General features: G+C 46.7%; 1 protein-coding gene across 7 annotated transcripts in view; it reads right to left on the bottom strand.

Moving 5' to 3' along the window:
• ANKRD6 (ankyrin repeat domain 6) overlaps positions 1-21,377 on the bottom strand; it is a 183,199-nt gene that overhangs the window by 24,093 nt on the left and 137,729 nt on the right. For 4 of the 7 annotated variants that reach the window (XM_027551399.1, XM_027551402.1, XM_027551400.1 and 1 more), the window contains exons 3-6: positions 13,489-13,587; positions 6,124-6,222; positions 4,883-4,981; positions 888-986 (exon numbers count right to left, since the gene is read on the bottom strand). In XM_027551399.1, coding sequence (XP_027407200.1) covers positions 888-986; positions 4,883-4,981; positions 6,124-6,222; positions 13,489-13,587 — 396 coding nt within the window. The remainder of the gene's footprint in view (positions 1-887; positions 987-4,882; positions 4,982-6,123; positions 6,223-13,488; positions 13,588-21,377) is intronic. The other 3 variants (XM_027551403.1, XM_027551404.1, XM_027551405.1) reach the window with 3 other exon arrangements.

The following is a 21,377-nucleotide window of genomic DNA, read 5'->3' on the forward strand; positions in this document are numbered from 1 at the left end:
TTTTTTTTTTTTTGGCCACTGTGCACAGCCTGTAGGACTTGGTTCCCCAACCAGGGATCAAATCCATGCCTCCTGCAGTGGAAGCACAGAGTCCTAACCACTGGACCACCAGGGAAGTCGTCCAGCCAAAGTCATTTTTGAGAGAAGCCTCAGATTCTCTTGCCACGTGGCACAGGCTTCATGAAGGAAATGCAGTGTCTGTGGAGGGAAGGGGTATGCCCGTGGGACCTTTCAGGTCAGGAACGTCCAAGAACTACTGATCATCAGTTCATCCCAAGGATGCCTCAGGGACAGATTTGTAGATGCTGGGCATGGAGCATCAGACAGCCTCGCCAGTACAGCATCAGCCGGTATTTACTAAGAGTGCAACACTGTGTGGGCGGAGGCTTCCTGAAAACAATTACTCATTCTTAGACCCGCTTGCTAGACACCTGCTGTACAAAATGATAAAACAGACTGAGAGGCTGAGGAGCAAGGGGCGAGCATGGGAGAAAAATCAGTGTTTCCGAGTGTTGATTTCTCTTCTCATTCCCCTAATGCAGAGGTCCCCAACCTCTGGGCCACGGACTGGTACCTCTTGTCAGATCAGCGGTGGCATTAAAGTGCATAATAAATCTAATGCACTTGAATCATCCCCAAACCATCCCCCAACCCTGCCCCCATCCGTGAAAAGATTGTCTTCCATGAAACCTGTCGCTTGAGCCTAAAAGACTGGGGACTGCTGCAAAAGGATCCTTTAGGAATTAGCAACAAATGAATACTTTCTTGATAGTCCCCAAACCCCTTTTATTAACAAATTTTCGTTTTCTACAAATGAATACTCTAGTATGCTTTCATAATACAGGCAACGGAAGAGAGTGCAAGAGATGCTATTTTTGTTCACCCACGTTATTTTTGAGGTCGGCGCGGGAGCCGCCCAGCAGAAGGACACGGGTGCTCTGGGCATGGCTGTTCTGGCAGGCCAGGTGCAGAGCCGTGTTCCCCGCCTGGGAGAGAGGCAAACAGAGGGGGGCACATGTTAGCAACACCTCCAGCAGACCGGGCACACTTGCAGGGGGCCAAGACTTACAGGAGAGTCACTGTTTACGCTCTCTGCTTTCTGCTCGGTGGACCCAGCTGGGGTGCTTCAGAGGCAAGAACATGTAACTGGGAATCCATACCAGCAGAAGAGTCACGTGGGTCATAAAACCTTGGTTCCGAGCCCTGGCTCTGCCACTTACTGCTTGCAAGCTACTGGGGAATGCTCTTAATAAGCACCACTGTGAATTCCTCACCTGTAAAGTGGAGCATGACCCCTATGTGCTGAGACAATGAGGGTTGATTCGGAGTGCTGAGGAGACCATCTTCTTCATGGCAGAGTGCCGGGCACACGCACAAGGCTGTTCCTTTTAGTTATAAGAGGAACACGGAACAACTGTGGACAGCCTACCAATGGAGGTAAAACAGGCCAATTCCAGCAGGCTACAGTAACAGATTTAATTTGCAAGCCTCTTCCAAATCTTGGGTTTTCCTTGAAATATCAAAATTTAAACTCTGGGCAAGGTCCCCACACACCATGCAATACAACCGCATCTATCACTTCCCACAGATAGAGACCCTCTTGCTTTTGGGAGTCTACCTTCAAGGTCAAATGGCAACCAAAGGTCAGGATCACACACACAGCAATCTTGCAGAAAGACTTCATTGACAAGAAGAGAACTTTCTGAAACTAGGGGAATAAGGCCTGCAAGGCTGCTGATAACCCCTAGGAAAGTGACAAGAAAAGCAGGCAACATGATTCGGTGCAAGGATTCAGAAGATTAAACACATAAGCTCCGTGTTTGTTCTGCTGAGCGTAAAAGCTGGGTCAGGCCTGCAGTTGTGGGCTCAGAGCTGTCAGCCTGTTTATGGCTTTTCCCTGGCCCAGTTAACTCCTCTTTGGATCATACGGCACTGTCTGCCCAGACTCAAGGATGGTTTATATTCCTTACCTTTGAAAAGAAGAATGGGTTTTTAAAAATAGAGGAAAGCTGTGTACTGCAGGGCCACTTACCATCCTTCTCACGACCTTAGCTCTAACCAACCTGGGCAGGGTCTTTCTTTCCTCACTGCTACCTCCAGGAACTTGGTGAGTTCTGAGCCTGCGAGTTGAGTGAGTTTGTTGGTTATCAAGCCTCAGGTGCAGGCTGGACTCAACTGGGGGACCCTTTCAACAGACCAGTGCACGGATGCAACGCAATGTCCCTGCCCCAGGGGGTGGGGCCAGGCTGTTCATGTGTAGGTGCTGAAAGGTCTGCATTCTGGGATGCATCCCTTCCCTGCTGCTAAGTCACATCAGTCGTGTCCGACTCTGTGTGACCCCATGGATGGCAGCCTACCAGGTTCCCCCGTCCCTGGGATTCTCCAGGCAAGAACACTGGAGTGGGTTGCCATTTCCTTCTCCAATGCATGAAAGTGAAAAGTGAAAGTGAAGTCACTCAGTCATGTCTGACTCTTAGTGACCCCATGGACTGCAGCCTATCAGGCTTCTCCATCCATGGGATTTTCCAGGCAAGAGTACTGGAGTGGGGTGCCATTCCCTTCCCTAACTCTAGGCAAAACCAGGACAGCTGGTCACCCCAGGCCTGTCATCATGTGGGTTTGGTTTTCTCCCCTCTTCTCCCCGCTGCTTTTTTAAAACTCTCCAGGAGATTTTAAAGTGCAGCCAGACAGAGAAGCACTGCTAGCTTCGTCCTCCAAAACAAAGGGTCTGCCCACATTTTAAACACTCCATTCCCTGGCAGGGCTCAGGGCTCAGCTTAGTGTAATTCTCAGTACACTTAGAGAAGGTTCCCTCAAAGCTGTTGGCCTCCTGGGAGTCACTTAAATATATGTTGAAAAAAATATATGTTAAATATATGTTGAAAAGAAATCTGATAGCTGTACAAATAAAATTTACTTTTGTCAATAAGAAAATATCGATCATGCTGAAAAGCATTTGGAGGAAGAAAATGAAAATACATGGGTTAGAATACAGATTATGGTATATCCACACAGTGGAGCATTACTCAGTGATCAAAAGGAATGCACTAATCATACATGTAATAACATGGAAGGCACTCCAAACCAATGTGTAAAATGAAAGTGGACACAAAAGGCTGCAATGTCAAACCTGAAATTTAAAAAGCTGACCTGCTGTATACATAGCAGGCATTTTCCCACCCTGAGTAATGAGTACTGATTTCTAGACAGGGGCTGCTGTACTTGGCTGAGTAAGGACCTTTCTTATGTGATGGAATATTATCCAACCTTTAAAAAGAAAGAAATCCTGTCACTTGCAACAATATGGATGAACCTAGAGGGTGATACACCAAGTGAAATAAGTTAGACAGAAAGACAAATACTCTAGCATCTCACTTCTATGTGGAGTCTGGGGGGAAAAAAAAAGATGGACTTGTAGAAACAGAGAGTAGAAAAGTGGCTGCCAGAAGCTGGAGTGAGAGGTGCAGGGGGATAAAGAGAGGTTGGTAAAAGAGTGTAAACTTCCAGCTGTAAGATGAACAAGGTCTGTGAATCTAACATGTAACATGGGGACTACAGCTGATAACGTGTGGTTCTACAGCTGTGTCTGTAGTCTACAGACTACAGCTGATAACACTGTCTTGTATAATTGAAATTTGCTAATTGTAGAACTTAAATGTTCTCTCACACAGACACAAAAAGGTAAATAAATGGGGTGATCAATGTGTTCATTAACCCTTGGGAGCTATCAAATCATGATATTGTAGACTTTATAATCTTATAATTTTATTTGTGGGGGAAAAAGAAAAAAAGAGAAGGACCTTCTAGAGGCTTCCTAGAGTTTGAGGCTGGTGAGCATGTAAGTCCCTCTCCTGGGATGACACCTCACCTGTGTGGTTCTATCTAGAGACAGAACTCGTGGCTCCCTACACAATTTGGGGGTGGGCCCTTCAGGGGACAGGTGGCAGTGTGGTGAAGTGGATCCAGCTAGGATAATTCACAGCCCTAATTGTGTCACAAACGAATCACATGTCTTATAAGACTCAGGTGAGGCCCCCCATCCGTTAACTGGGAACCACCTACTTCGAGTTGGTATAAACTTACCAACTCCTGTTCTAGGCTATATCCCACCTGGAAGAAATGGAGAACCACCAGTCCTCTAGGCAGTGAGCCAGGCTTTTACTGGAAATGCCACAATGCAGGGCCGGCTGCTTCCCGGAAGCCCTCGACCCATGAGGGAACCACGGGAAAACATCTCACCAGTCAGCACAGCACAGAGCTGTGTGCAGTCCCGGGAGCTGGAGAAACCCAGCCACCCGACGGGCAGGTCCCCACCCTGAGGGTCAACGGGCAGAAAAGAAACCAGATAACCCTAAGGCAGGGGGTGAGGGAAGAGATGGTGGGCCCACCCTGCAAGCCCGGGAGGCACACGCCAAAGTCACCCAGAGAGACGACAACAGAGGCTGAGGCTGCTCTGGGGAAGCCCAAGACAGCAACAGGTGAGGAGCTTTCTGGAAAGTTCCTGAGGAGAGGAGCAGGATGCGTAAGGGACAAGACAGATCAGTCAGTCCGTTGTGAGGCTCTGGGGCTGATCCAGGGACATAGCAGGGAAAGACAGGGAGGGAAGTGGAAGGTGACAGGACAGCAAGGGAGAGGAGATGCTGTGGTCCTTTTCTGCCCCCTCAGGACGGGGCTGGCTCCCATGACCACAGTCTCATGGACCTACGGGAAAGCAGGGAGAACTGCAGCCCTCATGGGAGCACTCCAGCTCCAAGCTTTCAGATGCACCAGGATCCACGGCCCCGAGCCCTAGTTCTGCTTGGCAAGAGGAAGATCCCTTAAAGAAGGCGGGCCGGGCTGTCTTCATTGTGACCAAGGGGGTCTCACACCTGCCGGACCTCACCTTGTTCTTGGCAAGCACGTTGGCTCCAGCTTTAACGAGCAGCTTGGCCGACTGGCTGAAACCGTGCCAGGATGCTTCGTGCAGGGCCGTGTTCCCGTCCTGGGGGGCACACAGGAGAGAAAGCCCCATCACCCAAGCCTGATCCATCTGCTCACCATCAGCACAGCACAGGTTATTTTAAGGCCCACACAGGGGCCTCTCTTGGCTGGGGTTTCTCACCTAAACCACAGAACCCAAGGAGTGATCGGAGTGGCAGTTTATTCATTCTCCCAGAATGGTACCTAACAATGGTACCACTCCAGACGCACTCTAGCTTTATGATGCACAGTGGGTGACTTAAGGCATTAGGGCTTAAGTCTCTCTGGGAACTGGGGTGCTGAGAAAGGCTCCCACGCACCGCTCATGCTGAACAGAAAGCCGCTGGGAGGCGTGGTGTCTCTCCCCCACCCACCTACACCGCCCCAGGGGCTGCCCTGCTCCACTCCTGGCCCCAGAAAGAACCCTGCAAAGATCAGGCAGATGGAGAGTCTGGCTTCAGAAGCTCCAGGGGCCCACAGGTGGACAAGTGGATTCCACAGCTTTTTTCTTTCTCCAAATCTCTCGAAGGTTAATCCAGAAGCCTCAGGGCCCCAAACAAATGAGCAGGCAACCAAGGACAGTGATTTGTAAATATGGCAAAAAAAAAAAAAAAAGGCAGTGTTCTGTAAATACGGTAAACAGGTGTCCTCCATAGGTGACTTTTAAATAAAAATCAACCAATTCCACAGATCTTGTGTTTGCTTAACTTACTATTAAAAAAAGAAACATCAAGCACAGTGAATTGAGTGGGGTGGGACCTAGGGTGAGGGAAAGGGAAGCACAGAGAAGAGGCAGCAATGCCCTCCCAGCTGTTTCAGACCATTATCTTTTTTTCCTTTCCAAAGAAACACAGTCTGGGGGCTTCCACTCAGACTCTCTGGATGTGGAGTCCCCCATCCAGGCCTCCACAGCTCATTACTTCTGAACTTGTCTTATTCACCGTTTATATTTCTGCGGTTGTTCACTGCTGCCACAGAAAAGAGGGAAGGGCTTTTGTAAACGTTTAGTTTGCTGGGAGATCAAATACTCTTTCGGAGAAACTCCGGGCTGATTTCCTCATGTTGAATCATGAGCGATAAAACTCAGGAATGACAATGTCTCACGCGATAGGAAATCCCCAGAGCGCGTTCTCAGGCTGACGCGTGCCCCCCTTCCCTGCTCACCTTGTCCTGTCGGTCCAGAGCACAGCCCTCCTGGATGAGCGCCGCAATGACCTCGGTGTTCCCCACCACCGTGGCCCGGTGCAAGGCGGTCTGGTCCCCCTGCAGGCGGTGGGAAGGCAGGGACGGCGGTCAGCACTCTCCAGCCCCCCACCACTTGCTCCCCTGCTTCACCGTTCAGTCACCGAGGGCCAGCTGGGCTCAGTGACCTAGTCAACAGACGGTGCATGCCGGCAAGAACAGCTATGTTCACAAACTCAGTGGTAACCTTCAGCCTACTGCAGAGCAACCCTGGGCCACAGCTGACCTCTGGATGAGGGTCAGGCTCTTACCTGCCACCCCAGGGGATGGCAACGGGACTGTCACAACTGTGATGAGCGGGTCTGAAAGTCAGACTGTGGGCTGCGCAAGGTAACTGGCAATGCCTAGAATCTTTACTCTCTGCTGAGTCCTCTCGTTCCCCAGCGTCAGAGGACTCACTAGCCTACTCTGTCACTCAGCAGCACTCAGGACCCACAAGTGGGTGGACTCCTTGATTGGCCCTGGCCTAGAGCAAACAACACAGGGAGATACGCCAGGACATCTGAGGAGGGACTCAGGCTGTCACTGCACATCTCTAAGGCTCTTCCAACATCCCATGACAGCATCTTCACTGTTGGGGCTGCATCTGACCCCTTTCTCTGTGATCAGATTCCTGGGATGGCTGGCCTTCTCTTTCTTTGTCAGGGTGCCAAAGGGAAGCTGACTCCCCCTAACTGCAGTTGAGAGGACTAATATCCTAGAGGTAAGACAGTGAAGTCCGTAGCAAGAGATAGTCCTGAAGTCTCCAAGAATACATGTTATCTCTGACAGGCACTCAGGAAATCAAGTCCAGCCTGGGGTATAAGCTTGAACGGGGAGATGGGTGAATGGTGTGGAAAATTCCTGGTGGGACGCAAGGGGAGTGGGGCAAGGGTGTCAGGAGATGTGTGCTGTGCAAGCCTTGGGGGACACCTGTCACCTCGCTGGACTTCAAGTTCTTCCTCTGTGAAAGCAGGCAAGGTCCCTCCCTTCCCTTCTTGGGGTCTATGATCTGGGTGGCAAGAGTTTTGCATGAACAATTTTCTGGTGGAACCTAGGAGGGGCAAAGGACATGCCCCAGGGCACTCCTGCTTCTTAGCCCAAGAGAGGAGAGACCAACTAGAACACAGAGGCTTTTTAAAGAGGGCTGCACTGCTACCTATAAATAGCCTTCATCAAATACTGATTCTACTTATATCCCTGGGATCTGTAACAAATGACAATGCACTTTAAAAGCACTTAATCTGAAAAAAAAGTTCTGGAGAGAGACCATGGTGATGTTTGCATAACAATGCGAACGTACTTAATGCCAAAGAACTGTGCCCTTAAAAATGGTTAAAATGGTCAATTTTATGTTATGTATAGTTCATCACAATAAAAAGCACTTATTCCTACTTAAAAACCAAATTCACATTCATAAAATTAAAAAAAAAACACTTCCTTTAAAAATTCATGAGGGGAAATATTTATTTTCCTCTTTAAACTTTTTAATTCTTTTCAATTTTTTACATGTATAATTTCTAGCATCAAAAAATGGCTATTTATTAAATGTCTAAGCCGTATTGATATACCAGGAACGGGATGGGACTGTTCACGTCTCAGAAGCTTTTCTTTCTCTTCATTCTGTAGAGTCTAAAAGCTTTCTTCCTAGTTAGGTCAGGAGGGTAGAGGTAATCATTACCATGATTCCATACACTGTCCGTGCCTTCTGTCATCAACCCTCCCCTCAGCATCCTATGCTATGATTCCCATTACAAAGTAGGTTTAGGCTTGCTTTTCTTCTCACTCACCTGTCCAAGACCACTTACTCAAAGAGGACCCTTTCTATGTGCCATGTTGTCAAAAGAATACGGCCACTGGATCAGTGGTTACAGGCGGTGGGCAAAGCCATTACATATCTTCCTCAGACAACTTAGGAAGTGTTTCCAGATGAGGTGTACTTAAGGCCCAAACAGATAATCATGAAAAACTGCCCAGTCTCATTTTTTTTTTTTTAATTAATTAATTTGGGGGCAGTGCCGAGTCTTTGCTGTTGCGAGGGCTTTTCTCTAGTTGTGGCGTGCAGGCTTCAGTAGCTGCAACTCCCGGGCTCCAGAGCACAGGCTTATTTGCTCCATGGCATGTGGGATCTTCCTGGACCAGGGATCAAATCTGTGTCTCCTGTACACTGGCAGGTAGATTCTTTACCACTGAGCCACCGGGAAAGCCCCAGTCTCAATTTTTGAAAACTTCTGTAAGAATCTTCAAGACTGCATGTTTCCCTATCAGCGTCATGATGGGTTTTCCCAAAATCGACCTCAAGTGTAATTTATTGTTATTGACCTGATGAGAAAGGAGGTGCCCTGTTCTCAGCCACAAAGGTGAGGCTGCAGCCCCCTTCTTCAGAGTAAACTCCGACTTGGTCAGATTTCTAGTTGCTAGAGGCCTTTAACCATTCCTATACACTGCGGGTGCACTAACCTGCACTCCTTGGCCCAATTAGAACAACCCTTTTACGTAACCAAACGTAACCATTTTGTTGTTCATAAAGCGTGGGTCGTGTTGGCGGCCTGGCTTCAGATCAAATGTTTTACTGTGCTTCATGGGCTGCCACTAAATCATGAGCTGAGGCAACTTTGAAGCCAGAACACCACTGTGATTTATTACTTGCTTTTAGCATGAATCTCCTGTACTTGCTTCTGTGGGGATAATTTCCCTTTGTGAAACTCTAACTCAACGTAGGAAGTTAAATCTCAATTCTAGTTCGGCCCTTAACAGTAGATTTCCAGATGGATGAACAGGACTCGGGAGACCTGGCGGCCCGGGCGAGGCTGCGGTGGGAGCCCCGTGGTCCTCGTGTGCCTGGCACAGGTGTCTCCGGCGGGCCCCTTCTCCTGGGCCTGCCCATCCCCAGGACATGGCCGCCCCTCCATCTTCACGCTTCTCAAAGACATACTCAGAGCCCGGGTCCTTGTCTCATCCGTCGGATATATAGGACAGTGAGGGCCAGAGCCAGCCATTCCCCACCCTGCAAGGCCCTCAAGAGGGACCATGAGCTTGGCTCACATGAGTGGGGTGGTTCTGGGTTTCTTTGGCACATAAAAACCAGCCACCCTGAGAGACAGGAATATGTCAGTCAAGGGCCACCTCGGGCTGTCTCGGACCTACTCTTCCCCAGAACGTGACATAAATGAACAGCTAAGACCCTTTACTGCAACAGGGTCAGTGACCGGCGAATCAATTCCTCCTCCTATAAAACTAAAACTTCCTTTGGAAATAAAAGTATTATTTCAAAAGTATACTTTCTACACAACAGAAAGAGACTCACAGACCTAGGGAATGAACTTGTGGTTGCCAGCGGGGGAAGGATGGGATAGTTAGGGAGCTGGGATGGACATGTACACACTGCTCTATTTTAAATGGATAACCAACAAGGACCTACTGTGTAGCACAGGGAACTCAGCTCAATGTCATGTGGCAGCCTGGAAGGGAGGGGAGTTTGGGGGAGAATGGATACATGTGTATCTATGGCTGAGTCCCTTCACTCTTCACCTGAAACTATCACATTGTTAATTGGCTAAACCCCAATACAAAATAAAAAAGTTAAAAAATAAAAGGAAGTAAGTATACTTTTCAAATACTGAAACAAAATGTGCCTCTATACATACTTATTAACAGACCTAAGCAGCAACTTAGACATAATCTTTATTTCTCTATGATTTAAAGATCAACCATGAAATTCTGGAGAAAAAAAAAAAAGCTGGGAGAAGTTTGGCACCTTCAACAGCATTTATTCATTATCTATTCAGTGAATATTTACTGACTCTCTACTACACTCCAAGCACTGTGGCATCTAATTCTCTCATTTTATTGATGAAAAAGCCAAGGTCCAGTGCAGTTCAGTGCCTAGCTTAGAATAACCAGCTGATTCAGGGCAGCACAGTTGGGACAGGGGCCTCCCAGGTGGTAAGAGTGGTAAAGAACCCATCTGCCAATGCAGGAGATGTAAGAAATGCAGGTTCGATGCCTGGGTTGGGAAGGACCCCTGAAGGGAATGGCAACCCACTCCAGTATTCTTGCTTGGCGAATCCCATGGACAGAGGAGCCTGGTGGGCTACAGTCCATAGGGTCGCTAAGAGTTGGACACGACTGAGGAGACAGCACAAATGTACCCACAGTTGAGGCAGAATTCAAATTGTCAAGGCTTTTTGCACTTGCCCCATGCTGTTTATAACCTGTCAAGTCAATTAACCTTAAACAGGTCTTTAAAACAATTAGGTGCTTCTGGGGGATGGGGCTGCCTGTTGATGGCATCATCAAGCTAAGTACTTTAGCCCAGTGCCTTGGCAAGTATAGCACCTGAGAAGTATTTGTTGAATGATTAACTACAAAGAAGCAGAAGAAAAACGCTGAAGCTGGAACTTAAAAACCCAGCAAACTTGTAGTTTGGCACTTTGATTTGGAACATGCACATCATGTTCCAGAGTGACTGCAAAGGGACTTGTCTGCAAAGTGCATGAACTGCCAGCTCTCCGTTTTTCTAGGACATTAGTGTGTCTTACGTAGAGATTTTAAAAGGTTTGCAACCACTGAGGTCTAAAACTTGGTCCTCTCCTACATGGTGAAAAAAAGTGAGCCCAGTGTTGGCAGATTCCAAAGCCAAGCTCATAGAAGAAACCCCCTTCATGCAGGGGCGGCCCCTGCCCCTCTTCAGGAGTAATCCCTCCCAGGTGGCACAGGCAGCCATACTGCAAGGAAGCTCAAGACAGGGTAGGTGCATGAAACAACTGCTGACCTCTTTTTCTCTCTCTGATCTTCTGGGGTTCTTCCTAGCCTGTCTTCTCTGGTTTTTCTTATTTTTCTCTTCCTTCGTGCCTTTTCCCGTGGCCACGGGGTCCTGGACTATTTCTGAGGTGGGGGCTGTGTGATTGCTCATCGACCAATCAGAGATGGCGTTAGTGCTCCAATGAGCGTTGACAGGGTTGGCAGGAAGCAAGAGGGAATTTGCTCCTGGAGTTCCATATTCTAAAGAACTGGTTTCCACAGGTTCAAATTCATAATAATCCCACTCCAGGGCACTGGAGGTCATTCTTCAACTAATTCTCAGTCTTTACCATGATACAAAGCACAGTATCTGTAGAACATGAAGTTAGGAGTAAATTCTTCAAAACATTAACATTCTCTATTGTTACCCATCACCCAAGACAGGTAACTTCTGAAATTTTTTTCCCCAATACTTAATCTCCCAGCTTCTTTATTTTCTTTATTATTTTTCGCTCATGCCTCACGGCTTGCAGGATCTTAGTTCCCTGATCAGAGACTGAACCTGGGCCATGGCAGTGAAAGCCCTGAGTCCTCACCACTGGACCACCAGGGGATTCCCATTCCCAGCTTCTTTAAAGACCATCCGTAAGGAGTTTTCTTCCCCGAATTCCTGCATGGGTTTCAAGGCTGATCAACAAGCAGAGTAAATATATAGAAGACACACATGAACCATATTCTGACAAATGCATTACTTCAGAGCTGGTGAGAGTCAAGAAACCTCCACGTCCAGCTGTTTTACACTGTTTTGTTGTTGTGTGTGCACTTTTGTTTTAAACTGAGAGAAACAATATATGCATTGTCTATGGCAAGGGAAAGATGCAAAATATATTACTAACTTCAATAAATAAAGAGTACTCCTCTAACAGTAGAGCTGGCTTTCCTTCTGCTGACATGTACGTACCCCTTTGGCTACCCTGTAAGAGCTTCTGACTAGTTTACTTCCTATCCTGCCTGATATAAACAGCAGCAGTTCTGGAAAGTCTGCATGGCTCTTGCTGCAGGAGAACACATGATACCTGGAGCTCAGGACCTGAGACAGGAGTGCTGGGTCGTGATGGGTTAGCACCCTGGTATTACTGCAGCCTTGCCACCAAGGCAGCAAGGGCTTTAATTATGCAGAGAAGAACAGATGCTGCCCAATATATTTGCACCAACAATTCAATGCCCTGCCTTTCCTGTGGTCAGAATCTCTTCCCTCTCGCTGTATTTTTGCTCCTATCATGTAAGGCTAAGATATAATCAGGTATGTTATGATGGCTACAGTGCTGGGAAAGAAAAAAGTGTATTGTGACCTGGGGTAGAAATCAACAGCTTAAAGCTAGATCAGCATCTTTTGAAAATAACATCCTTGATGACTCAACAGGTTCCAAATATAACCAGAAATTTCTGAATGACACTGACAGCCTCCTGCCCATGGATATGACACATTTAGGTATTGCTTTGTGAATGCTGTCCTTCTCAACTTGTGTGTTTGCCAAGTTTTCAGACATTACACTTTGGTGACCCACACTCTAGCCCAGCAGAGGGTCTGAACTTTGATAACATTCGGTAAGCACAGTGATTAAAGGTGAATCTGAAAGGAGTTTATGAGTACAAAGTCTCCAAGAGTCTATGTTCCTCATAAAATTCTTACCTCTTCGAGTTCTACTGTACAAATCACAGTCAGAGTTAGAAACTTTTCAAAAAGAGTTTCCAATCAGATTCTCATTAGGACATTTTCCTAATAGCCCACTGGAGAGCAATTTACATAATCTTTCCCACATCCCCTTCTTAGAGAATCTAGCCTGCCCCAAAACCCAACAGGGCTCCCCTACACTACATGACTCCATGCCAGCCACTGCTGATTTACTCAGGAATGGATTTCTGAACCCAAAAGAGCCAAGCAGAATCTCTTTCTAGGTAGTCGGACTGAAGAAACTCAGAGAATGACTCTCAATCATGGCAGAGCACCAGAGTGAATCTTTCTGGAGGCGTCGTTTTTCTCAGATTACACAAGATCAATGTTCTGTTTTTTTCTTTAAATAGGTCCTTTTAAACTAAATGTATACTAAGAGAAATCAAGGCAAGAAAAGACAAAAATTTAAGTTTTTAAGCTTCATCTTTTTCTCCAGTGCTAAGTTTGATCAATGACACATTTCCAGCAAGACTTGCCCAAATCTGTGCGTGCGTGCATGCATGTGTACGTGTGTAGTGTGCTCCTTCATACTGAGACAAGGAAACAGGCAAAACACCCTTCAAGGCCCTGCACTTGAATAATAATAGATAGGAAATAATAATACTCGATAGGAACTATGATGGGAAAACCAAACCACACTTGCTACTGAGAATGGGTCCCAGAGTAGGGCTTCAAGAGGAAGTTCTTCCCACCAAGGTGGAGCTAAAAAGTGCTGGAGAGCAACAACTACTGTCCCTCCCCCACCTCACAGCTAGTTACACGTTGTGGGATTCTATGCAGACAAGCCCGGTTGACAGCCATCCCCCAACAGAATGATGGCTTCTACTCACATCATCCTGGACATCGAGGTCACAGCCAGCCTTCAGCAAGATCTGGACCACAGAAAGATGGCCCTTATTGGCAGCAAGATGCAGGGGCGTCCGGCCATGCTGTTAATGCAGAGCAAACATTGATTTCAGAACGAGGCGTCACAAGAGCAAGGTTTGCACAGCGGTGTTCCTCCCCCGCCTTTTGGCAAGCGATGCTTAGATTTACTCAGAATTCATGTTTGTCTCAGGTAACCTTGGCTATTGGCATTATGAGTTATGAACAAGATATGTTCAAAATGTGAAGATTTCCTTTAGTGCATAATTTCTACTCCTATTCATCCAACAGGCAAGTATAAAGGTGAGGGCTTTCACGTCTTCTCTGATTTCCCCACTGGTGTGACAGTCAGGGTTGGTGACGTGGCCACAGTGTATCTGATGGGGTAAGAGACGGAACAGCATCAAAGTGTCAAGCTACTTAGCCCCAGAGATGTCTGGCTAGTAATTCCTCAAAATTGAAACTGCTAGACAAACCATTAAAACAGATTCTCTCCTTTGTAAAACAAATTTAAAAAATTTTAAATTACAAAGTACTTCAACCATTCAAAAATATGAATAATATTTGAAAATGCACATAGCCACCATTAACTTTAAGAGAAAACTAAAGAAACCGGACCCGGGTTCAATCCCTGGGTTGGGAAGATCCCTTGGAAAAGGAAATGGCAACCCACTTCCGTATTCTTGCCTGGGAAATTCTATGGACAGAGGAGCCTGGTGGGCTGCAGTCCATGGGGTGGCAAAGAGTCAGATGCAACTGAGCGACTAACACCTTCACTTTCACCAAGCACTTTAAGAAAAAACTAAAGAAACCATAGCTGTTCCTTGTGAATCCCTCCCATATTTCATTTCCCCTCACCCCCTAGGTAACCAATCAATTTGGAATTTATCGTTCCTTTGCGTGTTACTATACATTACTATATGTTTGTAACCATGCACAATAGATAAAAATTGTTTTGCTTGTCTTCAAACCTTACATAAATGGTATTAAACTAAACAATGTCATTTAGCAATTTTGGGGATCTGACATTCTATTTTTTATTTTAAAAAATATTGTCACATTACTCATTCTGTCACTGGTGAGTTCCAGGCTGTTTCCAGTGGGTGACAGAACACGTGTGCTCCTGTGCACCTGAGTGGGTGGCTTCTCAGCCCTGCTGGTGGGTCATAGAGATGACTGTCCCCTGCCAGGGGCTCCTGAGCTATGACACGGAGGCTCACACCCAGAACAGCACTCTTCAGAGTAAATCAATTCCTATCTCAAAAACTGACCTTGCCAAGCTCCAAATTCTCCAACTTCTAAAAGAGACATTATGCTCCCTTTGCTTTCTCCCTCAGGTTCACTGTGAAGAAATGTTTCCAAACAGCATTTAACCACAGACCCAACCTATACAGAAACACTCCTGGAAGAATAAGGGTTTCATATGGCCTGAGTCCTTTTTTGCATCTCGACAGAGCGTCCCAAAGCCCTTTATTGATATTCTAGCAGGATAAACACATTTGTGTTCTCGACAAGGGCCAGTTTGCCAAGGGTAACTAGCCTTGCAGGAAAACAGAGATAGTAGACAATAAAGGATTTTAATTTCAACCTGTGAAATGCAATCAAAGCATTAGAATGATTCTGGAAAGAAAGAGGTCAGAGCTCACGTTAAAATTAGAATTCTTAATTAAGAAAAAAGTTTCTCCCAAGAAAACAGGCTATAAAAAGCCTTCATAAAAAGGCAGCATTGGAGATAAGATGAAGGTGTGACCTTCCTCAGCTGGCGATTATGTTCTATGCGGGCTGGTTAACCTTGATTCCTCCGACGAACTGTCCACAGCTGATCAGATGAAGCCAAATAGCCTGGTTCCCCTCCCTGGCCTGGCCCCAGGCTCCTCCTACCACGTGTCCTTGTCCAGGACATCCGATCAGAGACCTTCACAAAGTTTCTGGGGCATTCTGAGCAAAGGGAAGCCCATCGCAATTATAAGGAGAAAGATGTGTGCGGTGAGGAAGACTGACAAAATGGCAGGATACAGTGTTTCTGAGCATCTGGAAAGTGCAGACCATGACCAGAGGAGCTGCCCTGAGAGAGGCTGGGAAGGAGGCCACAGGCTGAGGGGTCAATGGGAGTCAGGTCAGGGGAGCCCTGAGGAACATCCTTGTCAGCAACCAGGGATTACTGCGTGGACGCTGAAGCCCAAGGAGGCAAAAGGGATTGTCCAAGTGAACACGAATAATCAGAAGGCCAGAGAAGGAAACATGGATGCGGTTTAAAACCAGATCACGTCTGGAGGGTGCTTTAGAAACTATAAGGTGTTAACAGAATGGCCCTGGACTAGAGGCACCTTCCTCATCCAAGGTCAGCAGAGTGCCCTCTCCAAAAAAAGGAAAGGCCAGAGGTGCTGGAGCTCAACGAGCATGGTTCAAATCCCAACTCTGACTAGTAACACCTGGTTGATTTTGTGTTGGCCACTCTCCTAAGCCCGTTTACTCATCTGAAATGGGAACAGTCTCCACTAACCACTGAGATAGGATAAGCGAGGCAACACCCAGCATCTATCACAGGTTTCCTTCCCTCTGTCTCAGCCCTCACCCCCAAAGACCGCCAACTGCTGCCCCTCCTCACCTTTGCCTTGGTGAGATCTTGTGAATGGCATAGACATGGGTAAAGAGCTGGATCTCAGGTGTCCTACGTAACCAAGTGGGCCCTCGCTGGAGGGTTGAGCTTCCCACCAGCTAGATCTCATCCATGGCCATTTTTGAAAAACAGTCAAAGGTCTCCAGTCTCCATGTCTCTCTGGAAGGACCTTCTTTACTGGGAACACCCTTCTCCTGTTCCCCAAGAAGAAATGGCCCCAGCTGCCTTCTCCACGCCCACAGCACTTCAGCTCCCCCCAGGAAACCACCAATCCTGTTCTGACTGAACTTCCAACTAGGCCGTGATCTCCCCGTGGGCAGAACTGCACCACAATGAGAAGCCTGGCACTGCAACTCGAGAGTAGCCCCTGCTCACACAACGAGAGAAAGCCTGTGTGCCACAATGAAGAAAAAATAAAATAAAAATAGATAATGACTTCACTAAAAATCTGGAAAACAAAAGCAAATCATCCACGATTCTCCCACCCCATACAATGATTTGTCACTTTTATCCTTACTTTTCCACTGCATCTTTTCTATTGGTGCTTTTGTGGTTACATTCACAAGTCACATGAAACTAGCCTGCTTGTGCATTAATATTATGCCTTAAACCAGTGGTCTTCAAACTTCATAGGACAGCAGAGGCTTGTTAAAGACAGCTATCTGGGCCCCATTAAAGGGTTTCTGATTTTGTAGGTCTGGGGTGGAGACTGACAATTTGTATTTCTAACAAGCTCCTGTAACTAAAGGGCCTCTTGATGAGGGTGAAAGAGGAGAGTGAAAAAGCTAGCTTAAAACTCAACATTCAAAAAAAGAAGACCATGGCATCCGGTCCCATCACTTCATGGCAAATAGATGGGGAAAAAGTGGCAACAGTGGCAGATTTTATTTTCTTGGGTTTCAAAATCACTGCAGATGGTAACTGCAGCCATGAAATTAAAAGACACTTGCTCCTTGGAAGGAAAGCTATGGCCAGCCTAGACAGCATATTAAAAAGCAGACATGACTTTGCTGACAAAGGTCCGTCTAGTCAAAGCTATAGTTTTTCTAGTAGTCATGTATGGATGTTAGAACTGGACCGTAAAGAAGGCTGAAAGTGAAAAAGTCAAAGTGTTAGTCGCTCGGTCGTATCTGACTCTTTTGCGACCCCATGGACGGTAGCCCGCCAGTCTCCTCTATTCATGGGATTCTCCAGGCAAGAATACTGGAGTGGGTTGCCATTCCCTTCTCCAGGGGATCTTCCTGACCCAGGGATAGAACGTGGGTGTCCTGCATTGCAGGCTGATTCCTTACCGTATGAGCCACCAAAAGAAGGTTGAACACCAAAGAACTGAGGCTTTTGAACTGTGGTGCTGGAGAAGACTCTTGAGAGAGCAAGGATGTCAAACCCGTCAATCCAAAAGGAAATCAACCCTGAATATTCACTGAAAGGACTGATGCTGAAGCTGAAGCTCCAATACTTTGGCTACCTGATGCAAAGAGCCGACTCACTGGAAAAAGACCCTGATGCCGGGAAAGATTGAGGGCAGGAGGAGAAGTGGGTGACAGAGGATGAGATGGTTGGATGGCATCACCAAATCAATGGGCATGAGTTTGAGCAAACTCCGGGAGATAGTGAAGGACAGGGAAGCAGTCCATGGGGTCACAAAGAGTTGGACACAACTCAGTAACTGAACAACAAACAACAACAAGCTCCCAGGAGAAGCAGATGCTGCTAGCATTAGGACCACATATTTCGAGCTATAACATAAATGATGGGTTTTCAACACTGTTGCACCATAGATTCACCTGAGAAGATTTTTAAAATCTCAAATTTTTACCCCCAGATTCCATCAAGCTAGGGTGGGGTCTCAGCGTGGGTGTTTTTGAAGTTCCATGTAGCAAACGTGCACTCGGAGATTACAAATCCCTCCTTGAAGGCTTTAGCTGTGCAGGTTCTCCAACCTGCCCTGGGGTCAGGACCGGCCATGAGACCAGTGGGGTAGGGGCTGCAGGACCCTGCAAGGCAGCACATCTCCCTGATCCGACCAGGGAAGGGCAGAGGCTTGGAGCCACTCGCTTTCAGGGAAGTGAACAGCAAAGGGCCTACAGCCGTTGCCAGGCAACAACCACAGAAAAAGTGGCCTCACTGTCAACAACGCGGGTCTGGGTGCTGCTTTCTTCTGGCAGGTTGAGCCCTGTGGGTCCCGATTTCTAGCAGAATTGCTGCACAGGAACATCAGAGTGACTCGCGATCCAGCAGGTGACCCATAAATTATACTCACAGGTATCATAAAGAGCGCTCTGAACGAAAAGTCTCTGCTGCTCATTTGGAAGAGCCTAACTCCCAGCTAGAGGTGGGAGAGCTATTTTACACAGCTAGTGGGAAGCTGCTAGAGAGCACAGGGAGCTCAGCTTGGTACTTTGTGATGACCTCGAGGCGGGGGGTGGGGTGGGAGGGAGGTCCAAGAGAGAGGGGAGGTATGTATACATATGGCTGGCTCACTTCATTGTACAGCAGAAACTAACACAATGTGCACGCTAAGCAGCTTCAGTCGCGTCTGACTTTTTTCGACCCCATGGTTCCTCTGTTCATGGGAGTCTCCAGGCAAGAATACTAGAGTGGATTGCCATGCACTCTTCAGGGGACCTTCCACACCCAGCGATCAAACCGGCATCTCTTATGTCTCCTGCATTGGCAGCTACCTGGAAAGCTTTAACTAATACAACATTGTAAAGCCATTATATTCCAGTTTAAAAAATAAATAAAATTAAATTGCAGGGGAAAAAAAGACTCTCTCTTCACACAGACTCCATGGTGCCTGGGAGTGCTGGGTCACAACCCTGGTCACTCATTACTCCAGCCAAGACCTGGAGGTTGGTTCACAGCTCCTCTCTCCTGCTTAGGTATCTTTGATCCTCCTTACTAAAGGGCCGGCCTTTCACACAAACAACACTTGTCCCACGAACACCTGCTCCATGGATGCTTGCCCCATAGATGCTGAGCCCTGACTCCTCAAGGCGGCCACCTGGTCTAAGAGGGTGGACCCAAGAAGTGAGAAGGAGCTTAGCCATTCTCGGAATACTTTGTTGAATGATACACTTTTGCTCAAGATCACAACAGACCCATGGGGCAAAGGGAAGCTAAAGTAATTGAGGCTCATGAGCTCAAAGAAATAAAACAACTGAACATTCTTAACCAGGGATTGTTACAAGCAGGGCCGTTGCAGAGACACGACCCACATGGGGGGAAACAGTTTGACAAGAAGCATTTAGGTATAACCTAAATCAGTGTAATAATGTCAAAGTGACAACACTTCCTTTCTTCAGATCATGAGAAATATAATAGGTCAGAGTCATGCAGTCTTTTTTGAGGCAAATAAAGTCTGTCTGTATTACCTGAAGCTTTAAGGAAGGAATAGAAAATAGGAAAGACAGAGATGGGATGCAAGAAAGTGGTAACGCTGGTGAAGTAAGAGTGGCACATATTTTAGAAACAATATAATATTCAGATTGAAAAGAGTCTCTGAGAGTTTAATTTGGATGAAGGTAATAAGGCTTGTTGGAGAAGGCAATGGCAACCCACTCCAGTACTCTTGCCTGGAAAATCCCGTGGACGGAGGAGCCTTGTAGGCTGCAGTCCATGAGGTCACTAAGAGTCAGACACGACTGAGCGACTTCACTTTGACTTTTCACTTTCATGCATTGGAGAAGGAACTGGCAACCCACTCCAGTGTTCTTGCCTGGAGAATCCCAGGGTGGGCGGAGCCTGGTGAGCTGCCATCTATGGGGTTGCACAGAGTCAGACACGACTGAAGCAACTTAGCAGCAGCAGCAGCAGCAGTAAGGCTTGTAGACGGTCAGTGATTTTCAAGAGCTAAAAGGTTACTTGTGGCAGAACAAATAATAGCTAGAATCCTGGCCATTTGGCCCAGCCATTTAGGTTATTTTTTTTTTTAATTGGATTGTTTAACTGTTTGGGCTTTTTCTGTCCTCCCCCCACCCCCGGTTGCACAGCACAGCATGTGGGATGTTAGTTCTCTGACCAGGGATTGAACCTGAGCCCCTTCATTGGAAGCACATAGCCTTAACCACTGGACTACCAGGGAAGTCCCTCACTTAGGTTTTAAATTATAGAAGATTCCCCACCAACTTTCTTAGGTGGCCCCAGGGTCCCCTTATCATAAACAGCATTTCCAGAGCTCCAACTGTTTGGAGTGATGTAGATTTGGGTCCAAAACTTCAAAGTCCTTCTCAGGCTTATGATTCAATAAAAACAAAGTTATAAAGACATTCTGGGAGAAAATAGACCCAAAAAAAGTGCCATGGACATAAAAAAAGAGAGAATAAATCTTTTCATTAAAAAACATACAGTTTAAAAAGCCTTCGGAACTTTCCATTTTGGAAACGTGTTTCATCTACCTGTCTACTTGGATGAGTGACACATCGCATTTTAATCAGACTGTAGGTGACAAGATGCAGCAAGGGAATAAAGTCCTTGGATGAGAAAAATCAGGATCCAACATAACGGCAAATTGAAAGGACAGGCTAATTTTAATAAGACAAAATATAGCAGGGGACAGAAGTAAGATTCCTGCCCCGGGGATCAACAGTCCAATCGCACATGGGCAGGGATAACTGTCCTCTGAAAGAACAGGCCTTCCTTTTATTTTTTCATTAGTTTTAAAAATAATTATTCATCTGGTTGCACTGGGTCTCAGTTGCAGCACACGGAGTTTTTACTTGTGGCATGCAGGATCGAAACAGGGAACCCTGCACTGGCAACGTGGAGTCGTAGCCACTGGGCCACCAGGGCAGTCACTACAGTCTTCCCTTTTAAAACCGTCAGTTTCCTATGCCAAAAAGCTTCATAATGCTTCTCTAAGTCTTACTTTGGGGAGGGACTAATAATCATAAATAATTGGAACAGATGATTAAAAATGCATATGATCAGGAATCAATTACTCCAATAAAATGGCTTAACTAAGAAGATTATTCTTTTTGAGGTGATGCACAAACTGCCAGGCTTGGGCTTGTTTCTAGAAAGGTCCACCAGAAGAAGGACCAAAATAATTGAAGCGACTTAATTGGCTGTTAAGAATCCCATTGATTCCTATAGTCCATCAGTTTCCCAAGTCAGAAGGGATCAGTTAATGGCCTCCATGCTCCTCACCGGCAGCTACTTAGACTACATTTTCAGTGGGCTGACAGGCCGACAGAGGAAAGCATGGCAGTCCAGTGCCTGAAGAACTAAGGC

This window comes from Bos indicus x Bos taurus, chromosome 9, assembly GCF_003369695.1.
Source record: "Bos indicus x Bos taurus breed Angus x Brahman F1 hybrid chromosome 9, Bos_hybrid_MaternalHap_v2.0, whole genome shotgun sequence".
NCBI classification, from domain to species: Eukaryota; Metazoa; Chordata; class Mammalia; order Artiodactyla; family Bovidae; genus Bos; species Bos indicus x Bos taurus.